This window comes from Arvicola amphibius, chromosome 3, assembly GCF_903992535.2.
Source record: "Arvicola amphibius chromosome 3, mArvAmp1.2, whole genome shotgun sequence".
In the NCBI taxonomy this organism is placed as follows: Eukaryota; Metazoa; Chordata; class Mammalia; order Rodentia; family Cricetidae; genus Arvicola; species Arvicola amphibius.
This window is the reverse complement of record NC_052049.1, coordinates 154,556,516-154,571,219: the sequence shown is the minus strand read 5'-3', so window position 1 is coordinate 154,571,219 and position 14,704 is coordinate 154,556,516. Positions and strand designations below refer to the sequence as shown.

General features: G+C 40.1%; 1 protein-coding gene across 1 annotated transcript in view; it reads left to right on the top strand.

The window, feature by feature from the left end:
* The window catches only part of Snap91 (synaptosome associated protein 91), a 111,333-nt gene that overhangs the window by 35,058 nt on the left and 61,571 nt on the right, over window positions 1-14,704 (top strand). The window contains exons 3-7 of the mRNA XM_038321598.1: window positions 5,534-5,676; window positions 6,309-6,384; window positions 7,220-7,322; window positions 8,816-8,909; window positions 10,343-10,454. Coding sequence (XP_038177526.1) covers window positions 5,534-5,676; window positions 6,309-6,384; window positions 7,220-7,322; window positions 8,816-8,909; window positions 10,343-10,454 — 528 coding nt within the window. The remainder of the gene's footprint in view (window positions 1-5,533; window positions 5,677-6,308; window positions 6,385-7,219; window positions 7,323-8,815; window positions 8,910-10,342; window positions 10,455-14,704) is intronic.

The following is a 14,704-nucleotide window of genomic DNA, read 5'->3' as shown; positions in this document are numbered from 1 at the left end:
CCAAGCAAGAAGTAACCGGGGACCTGTCATGATCCCTGCCTATGGTTCAAGTGGCTGTCAGTGCCAACCAGACCTGGAAAGCAAAGAGACCATGAGCCTGAGAACAGTTCAGACTTGTTGCCATTTTATTATTTCAGAGAATAATTGTTTAAGGAGTTATAGTTTTTTTCACTTCTTTCTATTACTTTCACTCTTATTGATGAATTATCTCGCCTCAAAGAGATTTCCTACGACAAATTTTCAATTGTTGAAAATGTCCACAAAAAAAGAGGTTTATATTTTGTAGCAAGATAGAGTAATGGAGGAGGGATGTATTTACTCTACTGCCTGAGGCAATTGAAAAACTTAAAAATAGTAAGTAAAACCACTAGTTATTACGGAAATGAAAACGAACTCCACCGTGAGACATAGCATAGCTGTTAAATAGCGGGAGGAAGGTGGATAACAAATGACTACCTCAAGCCTTGGCAGAGATGTCCTGGGATGGAATACTCATTCGCCTCCAGTGAGAATTAAGCCCTGATACATTTCTTTTTGAAGTAATTTCCCGAGGTTAAGTATCAGAAAATGACCCAATTCATCTACTTCCAAGTAATTGCCCAAGGGAAATGAAACTACATGCCGATATACACATACACACAATTGTATAGAGAGGCTCATGGCAGATTTGAGTGTAATGCCAAACACTGATAACTGAGAAAATGGTAAATAGATCCAGATGCTGCCACCAAACACTGAAATGGTGTTTATGAATAGCCAACAGCATGCTTCTTGGTGGTAGCAGGGACCTTGAGATACCATAGAGTTGTGGCAATAAACATGGCTCCGGCCAGTACCTCCACCATGAGGCTAGACTCTCAGAAAGCTTAGGAATGGGGTGGATCCAGCCGTCAAAGCCGCAGCTTTAATCCTAGCCATATCGCTTAGCAAATTAAAGAAAGATTCATGTGGTCAGAAAAAGAGATATACAATAAAAATAGATTCAGATTTAAAAAAAAACTCTAAACTGGAGAGATATACAGTAAAGATGGATTCAGATTTAAAAAAAAAACTCTAAACTGGTTACAGTGTGCTTAAAAATATATGCAGACTTGGGAGAGAAAAGAAAAAGGAAAAAAATCCTTAAAGTAAGAAAGAAAGAGAGTAGTCATGTGTGGTGGTACACACCTTTAATCCCAACACTTTAAGAAGTAGAAACTAGTGGAGCTCTGTGAGTTCAAGGATAACCTGGTCTACAGAGTGAGTGTTGGGACAGCCAAAGATACACAGAGAAACCCTAGTCTTAAAAAGCCAAAAATTAAAAATAAAAAAATAAAGTTTAAAATAAAACTACATAAAGATGAAAATATACAGAGAGTCTGGGTACTGTATGTTATTGTGTTGTCTTTAAATTGTTTGATGGCTGAGGAAGAAGCAAAAGCTGCTAAAAGATATTTGATTATAAATGCTGCTGGATTAATCCAACATACATATTTTGAAAATACTTTGACTTCAAAATTTAAGTCAAAAGATATGTTACTTTAGAGAAAAAGTTTTGTTTTTGTTTCCACATGAAATGAGAGGCTATGGATTCATTCTGGGCTAAAAAAAAAAAAAAAAATCAGGTTTGATCTAGGAAGATCCCCTGAGAAATCTCTGATAGGAATGGAGGACCCAGATGATCCAACGTTTCCTCTGTTGGAGTTTCCTCTGAGTTCTATATCCAGAACAGTTTCAAGACTGATAGCTAACATGATCAGGACTTACAGAATTTTTCAGTCAGGACTTGATGGTAATTCTAAATTTTTTTTAGGTCCCTGTAAGATTATCTATACCCCCAATCAGCAGGAAGTAGCCTGGAAAACTACGCCTGCATTCCTAAAAAAATGAATTATGGATGTTTTTCTTTGTTTAGAGTGTTGGTTACAAGTTGTATGGATCATGGTCAGGAAGAAAGCTAAACAAGCGAGATTCAATTCAGAGTTCTTGTTTTTACAAAGTGGGGGAGTGCTGTGGGACAATGGTTTACCCTGTAAAGATTTGTTTCCTGTACTTTAATAAAATGCTGATTGGCCAGTAGCCAGACAAGAAATATAGGTAGGGCAACCAGGCAGGAAGTAGAAGTGTGGCAATGAGAGCAGGAGAATTCTGGAAAGAGGAAAGATTCAGTCTTCAGCCATCACCCAGATGCAGAGGAAGCAAGATGAGAATCCCTCACTGAAAAAGGTACCAAGCCACATGGTTAACACAGACAAGATTAATGGGTTAATGCAAGATGTAAGAATTAGTTAATAAGAGGCCTGAGCTAATAAGCCAACCAGTTTATAATTAATGTAGTAGACCTCTGTGTATTTCTTTGGGACTGAACGGCTGCAGGACCGGGTGGGACAGAAATCTCAGTCAACAGTTAAATATCAGAAAATGACCCAATTCATTTACTTCCAAGTAATTGCCCAAGGGAAATGAAATTATATGCCGATATACACATACACACAATTATATAGAGAGGCTCATGGCAGATTTGAGTGTAATGCCAAAAAAACTGATAACTGAGACCATGGTAATTAGATCCAGGTACTTGTGGTGTTCTGTGTAATGACCCACTCGGCAGTGCAGTGGCAGAGACTTTTCATACATGTAACAACATGGATTAATCTCAGCCTAATTACTCGGATGAACAGAATCCACATGATTCCTGAGGAAATGGCTCGATTCTCTTTATGTAACATTTGTAAAGTACATATACCCATATATTTCCTGAAAGCAGTCTGAAGTCGCTAAGGGGACAGCAAGGGAGGAAGAGGAAAGAATTTTAGAAGAGTGTAAGGAGCCCATTAAAGTGATGGAAATGTGCCACATCTTGATTTCACTGATAGTTTTGTGAGTGGGTGTTTGTCAAAACTTGTCAAATAATGTATTTTAAATCGGTGCAGTTTTTAAGTCTACTCTATATCAGTAAAGCTGTATTCAAACTAACAAAAAGAATACCAGGTGTATTTTTCAAAATTAAAACAAACTTAACATAAAGAGAACTTAGTCATCATTAACTTTTTTTCTGCATGTTTATTGCTGTACCTTGATTTTTCTTAATTTTTTGGAATAATTTAAATGGAAACTATTTAATGATGTAACTGAGCAGAAACCTATGTAATAATTGACATGGTCATCTCTTAAAGGCATTTTAAAATAAGGTGTGTGACAACCAATAGTGAGCTGGTTCTATGGATGAAACATCAGAGTCGTAGACTGGCTCTGGGATTCCTTTAACTCTTAAATTATTGATGACCTCAATATAGATGACTTTTTCCTTTTTCTTTTCCAAGACTAGGTTTCTCTGTCTAACAGTCCTGGCTGTCCTGAAACTCACTCTTTAGACCTGACTGGCCTTGAACTCACAGAAATTCCCCTGCCTCTTCCTTCCAAGAGCAGGGCTTAAAGGTGTGTGCTACCATGCCCACCTCTTAAAAATGGAAGTGGTAGCATACACCTTTAACCCCAGCTCTTGGGAGGCAGAGGTAAAGGAATCTCTGTGAGTTGAGGCCAGCTTAGTCTATATAGCAAGTTCCAAACCAGACAGAGCTACTTAGTGAGACCCTGTTTCAAAAAAAAAAAAGAAAGAGAGAGAGAGAGAGAGAGAGAGAGAGAGAGAGAGAGAGAGAGAAAGAGAGAGAGAGAAAGAAAAAGAAAAATATTAAAGCCTTCTCAGACTGGAGAGGTGGTTAAGAGCACACACATACTGCTCTTTCAGAGGACCCTAGTTAGATTCCAATCACCCATGTTGGTTGCTCACAGCCCCCTGTAACTCCAGCTCTCAGGTATCCGACACCTTGGCCTCCACAGGAGCTTGCAGTCGTGTGCACTGCCAGACAGACAGACAGACAGACAGACAGACAGACAGACAGACACACACACACACACACACACACACACACACACCCTGCATATAACCCAGGAAATTCACTGATGGAGATGCAGAGAGAGACAAACCCACCCTGCTCATTCAAAGTCTACAAAGCTTCCATCAGTGCCCAGCGTTTCTCCATTTCACAAGTAAGATTTTTAAACAAATCACTCCCAAAAGCTCCCAGAACCCAAACTTACAGATATTAACAGTTGTTCTTTATTATGAATAGACCAAAATAAAATATAATTATTTCTTTTTTTGAAGTTCCAGCCATCTTCCCTATCCTGCCAAGATATTTTTCCCCAATATTTATTTTATTGCAATTCTCACCCTTCAAGAAAACTTTCTTGGGGCCTGGAGAGATGGCTCAGTGGTTAAGGGCACTGGATGCTCCTCCAGAGGACCCAGGTTTAATTCCAAGCACCCACATGGCCGCTTACAACTATCTGTAACTCCTGTTTCAGGGCATCCAACACCCTCACACAGGCATAGATGCAGGCAAAGCACCAATGCACACAAAATACAAATAAACAAATTAAATTTATTTTTTAAAAAGAAAGCTTTCCTGGCCCTTTCCAGATGTACCTCCTAAGACTTCCCTCTTTACTAAACTAGAGCCCACTGCTCCGTTGGGTTGTTCAGATCGGGTGTGGGTAGTGAAATATATTACATAGCTTTTCTGTCTCACCTTTTAAGGCCAGATCAGAACAAAGCATTGTGTTTTGTCCTCGGAGAGCTTGATGAAGGTAGTGAAAGAATAGAGTGGGATCCTTTGCTCATTCACTATTTTGCTTCTGCTAGTATGCTTCAAGCAGTGTATTGTTAGCATGCTTTAAAATTCAGATCCAAGAGAAGTATACTTTTATAAACTGTGTTATAAAAATACATTTCTGTTTTATCCTCCAAGCAGTGAACTAGATTAGCATCGTCATGTTTGAGACATTGCACTTAGAGTGACAGGAGTCTTAACTCGCTTGGTGTTTGTCATTTAAAAACATGGCATCTGTAGCAGCAAATGGGGGGGGGGGGAATCAGACAGGAACAGTCTCCTAGTTTGCTTTGCATTGGTGGTATAAGACCCCAGGACCGGAAGCAGCTCAGGGAGGAAAGGGTTCATTTCAGCTGCAGGTTACAGTTCATCATGAAAGATGATGCAGGAACTCCACCAGGAACCTAGAATCAGAAGCTGAAGCAGAGGCTGTCAAGGAGTGCTGTTCACTGGCTTGCCTGCTCAGTTGGCTTTTTTACACAACCCAGGAGCACCTGCCCAGGGATGTGCTGCCCACAGTGGGCTGGGTCCTCCCACAGCCAGTGTTAATTAGGAAAAGCTCCCAAGACTTTCCCACAGGCCAATCTTATGGAGACATTTTCTCAGCTGAGGTTTCCTCTGCCCAGATAACCTGAGTTTGTGTCAAGTTGACAAAAAGACTAACCAGCACAAAACAGAAGAGAATTCACTTGAAAACAAGAACTCAAGAGTAAATGAATATATTGGTTAAAATATATACGTAATGTGTTCATATGTAAGAATGGTACAGTATAATGTTTTTCAATTAACTCTTGTCTAAGTAATTTTGAAGTCATGCTTTAGTCAAATTTGAGGTGAATTTTATATATACAATAGTTACGGGATCTTTTCTGTTTTCATAGATTTGATCCAGGCTACCAATGAGACCAATGTCAATATTCCACAGATGGCCGACACCCTCTTTGAGAGGGCGACAAACAGTAGCTGGGTGGTGGTGTTTAAAGCTTTAGTGACCACACACCATCTCATGGTGCATGGAAATGAGGTAACCAAATACACACCTGTTTTTTGGTAGAGGTGGGGATAGCAAAATATGGTGGTAAGTTAAGACTCTTGAATTTTCACTAGTGAGGAGGAAAAAAGAAGTGTTTGTGCTCATTTTGAGTACAATTTCAACCTTGGATTTAGCTATCCTTAAAACTCTATTTTGAGTTGGATACAGAATGATGCAGAAGCCTTTAAATGTATATTCTGTATGAATGTATTAGCACATAAAAATGTTAAAAGAAAGGATCAGGAGGTCTGCTTCCTACGGGAAGTATTCCTTTGTGTCTTCAAATGAAAATTGCCTTAATGGAATGTCTGCTTTTGAAAAACAGTGATAAAATTAAATTACTTCTTTTATATGCAATTCCTAAGGAAGCCTATTGAATTTTCCTTGTTTCTGGCATATGCAGAAGTAAAAGGTCACAGAATTGAATTGCGATTCAGTGGCTATTTCTCTGGAGTTCTAAAAGCAATTTCTCCCTTAGACAAAGTTAGCAGCATAGGATGCTTCCTAACTAAGTGAGCACGATAGAGCATTGTAGACATAAACAAATACTGCTTTAGCATCAGAAATCACTTAAAGGTATGATGTGAAGGTATGGGCATTTAATCCTAATTTTTGTTTTTCAGAGATTTATTCAGTATTTGGCCTCTAGAAATACGCTATTCAACCTCAGCAACTTTCTGGATAAAAGTGGATCCCACGGTGAGAAAATAAAATCTGGGGGTGGGCATTAATCCAAGGTCATTGTTATGGATAGTTCCAATGGTTACTTAAGAACAGAATATGAAAGTAACTATTAAATTAATTATTTCATTGTCAACAGTTGAGCATATAAACTACATATTAACTTTATTTTGTCACTTGGAGTGTTTATTTTAAAAGGTAAACCCTGGTGATTCTGTCTCACAGTTTGCTTATAAAAGTTCATGCAATGAGGGAACTAAAGATGTCAACCAAATGAAAAAGAAAAAAATTCCCCTGGTTCAATCATGCTATTTGCTTGGTATTACATACTTGTAAGGCTAGATAGACCCATACGAGATGGCTGTGTGTCACACAGCCTGTATGAAACAGGCTGGCATTTGTAACAGTGAACACAAGTTTTGCCAACTTTGTCTAAGGGAGAAATTGCTTTTAGAACTCCACAGAAATAGTCATTGAGTCACAATTCAATTCTGCGACCTTTTATTTCTGCATATGCCAGAAACAACAAAAATTCAATAGACTTCCCTAGGAATTGCATATAAAAGAAGTAATTAAATTTAATCTTTTTTTTTTTTTTTTTTTAAAAAAAAGAGCATCAGAAAAGACTTTGTATAGGACAGAGTAATCACCATGTCAAATGGCCAGGGTACCCCACACGGAAGACTCTTAGCCTGCAAGCAGGATGGTAAATAAGACTTGCCGTCACATGTTGAGTTCTGTCTCAGAGTCAATCATGACAACCCCTGTCTATTTTGAGGAGCTAAAAATAATTCCTAGTATGCAGAGTACAATGGAAGGCATTGTTCACGGCCTCGTCTCCTCTCTCTCCCAGGCTACGATATGTCTACGTTCATAAGGCGCTACAGCAGATACCTGAATGAAAAGGCGTTCTCCTACAGACAGATGGCCTTTGACTTTGCCAGAGTGAAGAAAGGGTATGGCTCTCTCGCTCTCTCCCTTCTTGTTGATTTAAGCACAGCAAATCCTCAAGGCATACATGACTTATTTAACTAAGCTTTCAGGCCAACTAACCTTGATCCTGAGAGGCCCAGTTCACAGTCACCAACAGCTTAGTAAGTTAGAATGATAGAAGTTACCCTGGAGCTGTGTGGTGCTTTGTGTGCTCATACATAAAAATCTCATTTGCTTCTCAGGCATTGTGTGATGCAAATGTTTGTTAAAGCTGTTTAACATTCTTTTTTTTAAATTTCTTTGGTAATTTCTTTTTATATTTGATTTTTTTTATGTGCATCGGTGTTTTGCTTGCTTATAAAGGTTGTGCGTTGCCATGTGGGTGCTGAGGATTAAACCAGGGTTCTCTGGAAGAGTAGCCAGTGTTCTTAACCTTTGAGTCATCTCTCCAGCCCTTCAACATTTTTAATGTAAATATCTTTAACTTAAGGAGAGAATTGACAAGATTTGTTTCAATGTGTAGTGGTGTTAGATGAAAATAGTTACTTCTATGAATTAAGTTTTGGTTTTGTTTCTGTTTTTTGAGACAGGATTTCTCTGTGTAGCCATGGCTGTCCTGGAACTTAAACTCAGAGATTTGCCTACCTCTGCCTCCTGGGTGCTGGAATTAAAGTCGTGCACCACTATTGCCTGACTATTTATATAGATTTTAATTGAGGTAAAAATGAACTTGTGTATGTTGTAATTTAGTTTTGAAAGGTAATGCTTTCCAAGGAAATATACATACCATAATTTAATTATTGATATTATTTACTGATTAAGAAAGCCTCAACAAGGCAGAAAAATTGAGTTTTAATATACAGTTGCCATTTATTTACCTCTAAATAGATGATTTCATCTGGGTTGAAGTGTTCAGCCAGAAATTCATGCAGATCTTTTGTCTGTCCCTAAGTAAAAGTAATGATAAAGTTTTGTAAAGGTTTACTGTTTTAGTTTTAAGACTCTGTAGAGGAACGAGAGAGATGGCTCAGCATCTAAGACAGTGGTTCTCAACTTTCCTAATGCTGTGACCCCCAACCATAAGACTGTTTTCATTGCTACTCTATAACTGCAATTTTGCCACTGTTAGGAATTGTAAGGTAAGTATCTGATGTACAGGATATATGATATAGGACCCCTGTAAAGGGTTGTTTGCCCCGCCCCCAAGGATTATGACCCACAGGTTGAGAATCCCTGATTTAAGAGCATATACTGCTCTTCCAGAGGACCTAAGCAAATAGCCACACCCTCTTAACATCTGATAATGATCTTAGGAGATTTACAAAGAAAATGAGGAGCACAGCTCAGAGCAAAGACGTGGCCTTGTAGTTGCAGTATGCACAAGGATGTGTGCTTCTGTTTCTCTGTGTTATAGTGCTGATGGCATCATAAGGACAATGTGTGCTTCTGTTTGTCTGTGTTATAGTGCTGATGGCGTCATAAGGACAATGTGTACTTCTTTTTGTCTGTGTTGCAGGGCTGATGGTGTCATGAGGACAATGGTTCCTGAAAAGCTCCTGAAGAGCATGCCAATCCTGCAGGGCCAGATCGATGCGCTGCTGGAGTTCGATGTATGTTTCTCAGCTGAAATGTTTCTTGCATAATTGGTTTTTGCCTTTCTTTTGAGGGGACTACAGGTCAGTCAGGGTTGCCATGGGATTTGCAATAGAGCACCTCCATGTAGATGAGTTACAGGACTATTTCATTCATACTCTTAGGCCCCCAGATTTTCCCAGACTCTACAAACTGTTTCCTAAAGTCATAGAAAGGGATGAGTAGGGTATTCTCAGAGCCTTCTGTTCTGAGGAGAATGTAGTTTGTTGTGCTTAGTGGTGTACCTCAGGCAGCTAAGTAACTGTGCTTTCCTACCGGAAACCGTCTGATGTGGACACTTCCGTGACATGTCCACCAGAGAGAGGGGTTTGGGGTTATCATAGATCACAGATCTTTTCTGGCAAAGTGAAGAAGTATTATTTGTTTGTTACAAACAGACCTGTTGGAGCTAGAGGAATAGCCCCATGGTTAAGAAAGTAGCTGCTCTTAAGAGAAGTGAGTTTGAGTCACTGTACCCACATGGCAGCTCACAACCACTATAGCTCCAGTTCCAGGGATCAGATGCCCTTTTCTGACCTCCATGAATACCAGGCCTACAAGTTTTACATAGTCATATGCACAGGCAAAATATTCATATATATAAAGTAAAAATAAAAAAAATTTTTAGAAAACATACCTGAATTTGGCCAGGATGATAGATATATTAATGCATATGTGTGATAAGTTGTGGAGAACCAAATACAACCAAAGTGTATCCACGTGAACCTAGGGAACTGAGAATGTAGTCATTGTGTCCTTCATATCCTGCCTGTGACGTGATTAACTACAGTTGTGAGCTCTTTACTACATTTGGGAGAAACTAGGTCAATGCCATATGGGATCCCCCTCTTTTACTTCTTACAACTGCATGTAAATGTATAATTAACTCAAAAATAGCAGTTAAGAGTACCTGACTCATGAGAATAAGATATTTTGACATGTAGGAAAGTTCTGAGCTCTCATTGTCAGCTCGTCTGTAATTTGATAGTTGTCTGAAACACTTTCCTCAAATACTTCTAGCTTAAAGTCTTTGTTAAGATTCCATGACTTAGGCTATAATTGAGCCCTACTCATAACAACTGAGTCTTGTGAAATTTTAAGTAGAAATTGCAAACCATCACATTGATTTTTGACAGTCTTTACAGTAAGATCTTTATTGGACAGTTAATCTTAATGTATTTTGTTTCTTTTAATCTATCTATTTTTAACTTTCTTCTCCCTTACTGAAGGTTCTAGCTTAGATAACTGAAGCATATGAGACCAGTCCTTCGGTATTGCTAGGCTTACTAAAAATTACCCAACATTTTTAGAATATGAGTGAATTTCTTAATGGTCATTCGTGACATTTTATTATGATTTGAGAAAACTACTAACTTGCTGTACAGCTAAAGTTAAATGCTCGTTTTTCTAGGTGCATCCAAATGAACTAACAAACGGTGTCATAAATGCTGCATTTATGCTTCTTTTCAAAGATCTTATCAAACTTTTTGCTTGCTACAATGATGGCGTCATTAACTTACTTGGTAAGTGGCACTGCTGTGACACATTGGGCCTGATGGGGTTGTGATAGGCCGACAGATTCTGTGGGGATGAATCCATTGTTTCGCTTCAGCTCAGCAGAAGCCTTGTTGTGTGAGATGCTGTGATGCTAAGTAACTCTCGGTGGTGTTGCCGCATGGCTGAGAGGATAAATCCAAAGCTAGGATAGACATCTAGTACAGGGTAGGCAGGCTGATGATCTCCCTACTAAAAGGACCTGTCCCACTGAGGACTAGCGGTGAGGAGGGGCACACCAGCTAAGACAGGAATCCTATGCTTTGGGGCCTCCTCAGATGGCACTGCCTCTCCTACAGTGTTTCTCTTCCTCACGGTAAAGGCTTCTTGGTAGTGGGTGCCGCTTGATTTGCATGTGGGAAGAATTGATTCATGCTATTTATCTATGTTGAAAGGTCCGTTCACTTTCTTCACCAGGTCGATCCTGATCTCCTTGTCATCAGTGTTCAGCTTAATTTTTGCCAACTCTATCAGCCAACCCAATAGCCAGTTGCTCTCCACAGTTTGGTGGTGTCCCCTAAGTCTTGCTACAAGAGGAAAGGTGGATAGTGTCCTATCAAAGGCTTGGCTATGAAAGTTTTATTCTCTTATCCAGGTCACCCCTTGGCAGAGATATTATACACTGTTACTTGCAGCTAGTACCAAACTAGAATTTTTCTTCCTCTGTTAGCTGGTCATGAGGAATTCCCCAGAGGCCACAGATAGGATTTAAGAATAAATGAGAGAAATGGCTATGCCCAAGAGAGACTTGGTGCTTTAGAAATGAGCCTTCTGTTCCTACAACTAGTCTGTTTATTTGTGGCCATAATAAACTTGTCTGCTTATTATGGATTCTAGAGTATCCTTGTGTTTGCCCAACTTTACAGCTTGGTAGATTACACAGTACCCACTCTGTGTCTGAGGACCACTTGATTCCCACTGGTCAGGATCTTGGTCTCTAGAAGTAAACCAACAACAGCTCCTCTGAAGGGCTTTGCTGCTGTCTGAAGAAGGCGCAGCTCCACTGTCACACATCTGGGACTGTGCTGGAGTGTGACAGAGGGATTTCACAGCACATTAAATCTGTCGCACGCTGTCGAGTACCCCTAGATTTTTCTGAAACTAAGGCTCTGGTGGCTTAAGTTTGGTGCTTAAGTAACAGGCTTAAGTTGTGGAACTTCCTGTTGTCTGTTACTGTGGAGCTCTCTGTTATCTGTTACTGTGCAGGGTGCTCTCCTTACAGCAGACGCACACTGTTCTGTGTGTTTCCTGCAAATCAAAGCTTAGCAGACTTTGGACTGTTTTTGTTGTGGGAGCTCCAGCAGCAAAATGTACCCTTGACATAGAGAGTTCTCTAAACTCCCGAGACTTTTGGACGCTCAGAAACCTTGTTAAGATGGTTTGTCCTGTCTCCCCCTTCAGCATTTATGTCACTTATCCAAACATCTCTGATACCTGAAGCTCATGCTCAGTAGGTACCACCATCCTGGTGTCATCAGAGCAATGCCCTGTGGGATTGTGACAACCGAGACAGATTTATATCTTTAAAATGAGACACTGTTTGCACACTCGCACCTCTGCCTGCTGACAGCAGACTTCTGATGGTCTCTGTTCATTGAGGTAGACATAAATGCATTTTCTACTTCAGTAGCCACCTCCTGGGTGCCAAGAATTGTGCTGATTCTCCTCTGGTGAAAGAGGACACATTTGAATCTCTGTGAGTAGGGGGCTCACTGCTTGATTAAGCTTACCATAGTTAAACTCTAAACCATTTTTTTTTGCACAAACCAAATATGTGGGTTACCCAGAGAAAAAGTAGAATTATTATTCCTGTGTCTTCACAGGGATCAGTGACATGTGGCAAGTTTGCTAGTGTCAAAGTATGTCTCTTTTCAGGAAACAAAGGAAATACCCACAGGTCATTCTATACATTCCCTGGATCTAACTCCTGGTCATAAAGCTTCCGTTCAAACTGTAAGAACGAATCACATCAGTCCCCCTGGGGCAGCAAAATCTTAGCATCAGTGTTCCTTAAAAATCGGAGGAAAAGCCCTCTCTCATTTTCCAATTCATGTGTAAAGAGCTGAGAAGTCACTATTGTCCTAGTATATGAGCAGGCTGGAAAACTAACTCTCTAGATTCACAAGGGAGGTTAGGCACAATGCAGTTGGGAGGCTGTTGGGTATACCTGGCTAAATCCTGGCTAACAGGTAGAAACTCAAAAGTGAAAACTGCCGTGGGGACTGGGGCAGAGGGACGAAAACATGGCAGACACGTTGCTGGAGGCGGACTACAGACAAGTGTGAGGGTTGTGACCCCACCACACTTGTTCTGCTTCTAGGAGCTCAGACTGGTTCTCTGTGCCCCTGATGGAATGGGGTAAAGCAAAAGTGCTCTTCAGCTGATGATTGGCTTTCATCCTGGTAAACTCAAGTTAAATCTGACAAAATTAGGTGAAAATGTGAGTTAGTGAAGAACATATTTTACCAAATTCATGTCTGACACCAAAACACCTATTCTAAAAGCTCAGAGAATAGCACCTGAATGTCCCCCCAAACTACAGGGCATATAATTTGTGAACTCAAGAGACTAAAAAAAATAGGGGAAAGGTATGAGCCACCACCACCTGGCTCTGTTACTGTTTGAAACTGGATCAATCTATTATAGCCCAGGGTGACCTTGAACTCACAGAGATCCGTTGGCCTCTGCCTCCCTAGTGCTGGGATTAAAGGTGTGCGCCACCACTGTCTGACCTCTATGGCTAACTAGTGACTTGTTCCACACTCTGGTCCTCAAGCACAAACAAAAATATCTCCACAGGCTCAGTAGAATGGAGTGTTTAGAACATCCTGTGTCTTAAGGAGCTTCCCTCCAAGATGGACAGTTTACGTTGAAGGAAAGTGCTACACAGCGCCAGTCAAACAAAAATTGAGTTACGACACCTTACCAGCAAAGGCATATAAATGTGAAATGAGCATATGAAAAGGCACCACCTACTGTGACATCAAGTGATGAAAATCAAAACAACAAACCAATCTAAAACCAATGCATCACCTGTGATTCCAGTAGTATGTCATTCTAGAAAATTAAAACTAAGGAAAAACTTAGGAAAGTTCAGAGGTCACTGCTGATTAGTGGGGAGTGGAACGAAAAAGCATAGGACAGAGGATTTAGGGCAGTGTACCCTTGTGTGACACCTGAACGGTGAATTTCTTGTCATCAGAGTCACCAGTAACACCAGCTGTGGACCTTGGGTGGTGACATGATGGGCCGTCATTGGTTTGTCAACTATAACTAATGCAAAATTCACACAGAAGTTGACCATTGGCAAGTCTCTACATTATCCATTCATTTTTGCAAAAAAAAAGCTTCAAAAATTGATTTATGGTTTTGTTTGTGTTAAGTACATATATATGTGTTTTAACGTCCAGGCATGCCCTCTTCCCATCTATGCTTGATCTGTGACTGTCACTGTACTGATGACTAGATAAAGTATGTTTAGTAGAGTTTAAGGACTCCGCTCAAGAATCTATGGAGTCCTCATTAGAACTTAGAGTTCCTAATTCCATAGGTCTGAGAGGGGGCCTGAGAATCTGCATTCTCAGTAAGCTCCTGAGAGGTGCATTCCTGCTAGCTAGAGTAATTCTCGGTAACTTCTGCCTTACGCTGCACCCAGATGCTCAGGCTTAAGTCCCTAGCCTTTGGCGTGTTTACCCAAGTTGATAAATGGCTGATCATATTGCAAACCTAATTTACTGTTCTTTCTTTCCTGCCCATCAGCTTTAGGAGTCCATTCCAATTTTCCAATTTGTTATCAATTAGGATTGATGGGTTCATGGGGTGTGGAGTGAATGGGGGTACCCAGTTAGATTTATATTTCAGATCAACATACTTCCTAAAGTCTTGTTTTATGTGTAGGTGTTTTGCCGGCATGTATGCTTTTGCGCCATCAGCAGTACCCACAGGGTCATAAGAGGGCATTGATCCCCTGTAATTGGAGTTCAGAGAGTTGTGAGCCACCATATGGGTGCTGGGAATTAAGCTCAGGTCCTCTGGAAGAGCAGCAACTGTCTTAACCGCTGAGCCATCTCTCCACGAATCCACTTTTAGGATTAATAAGTTATGAAATATTTGCAATAAAATGTATTTTTATGTAGCTATAGCTAAATTTGTTATCTTGTTTTTTATTTGGCAGATTCCAGTTCACAAAAATTTGTGAGATTTTTTTTTTACCTTCTTT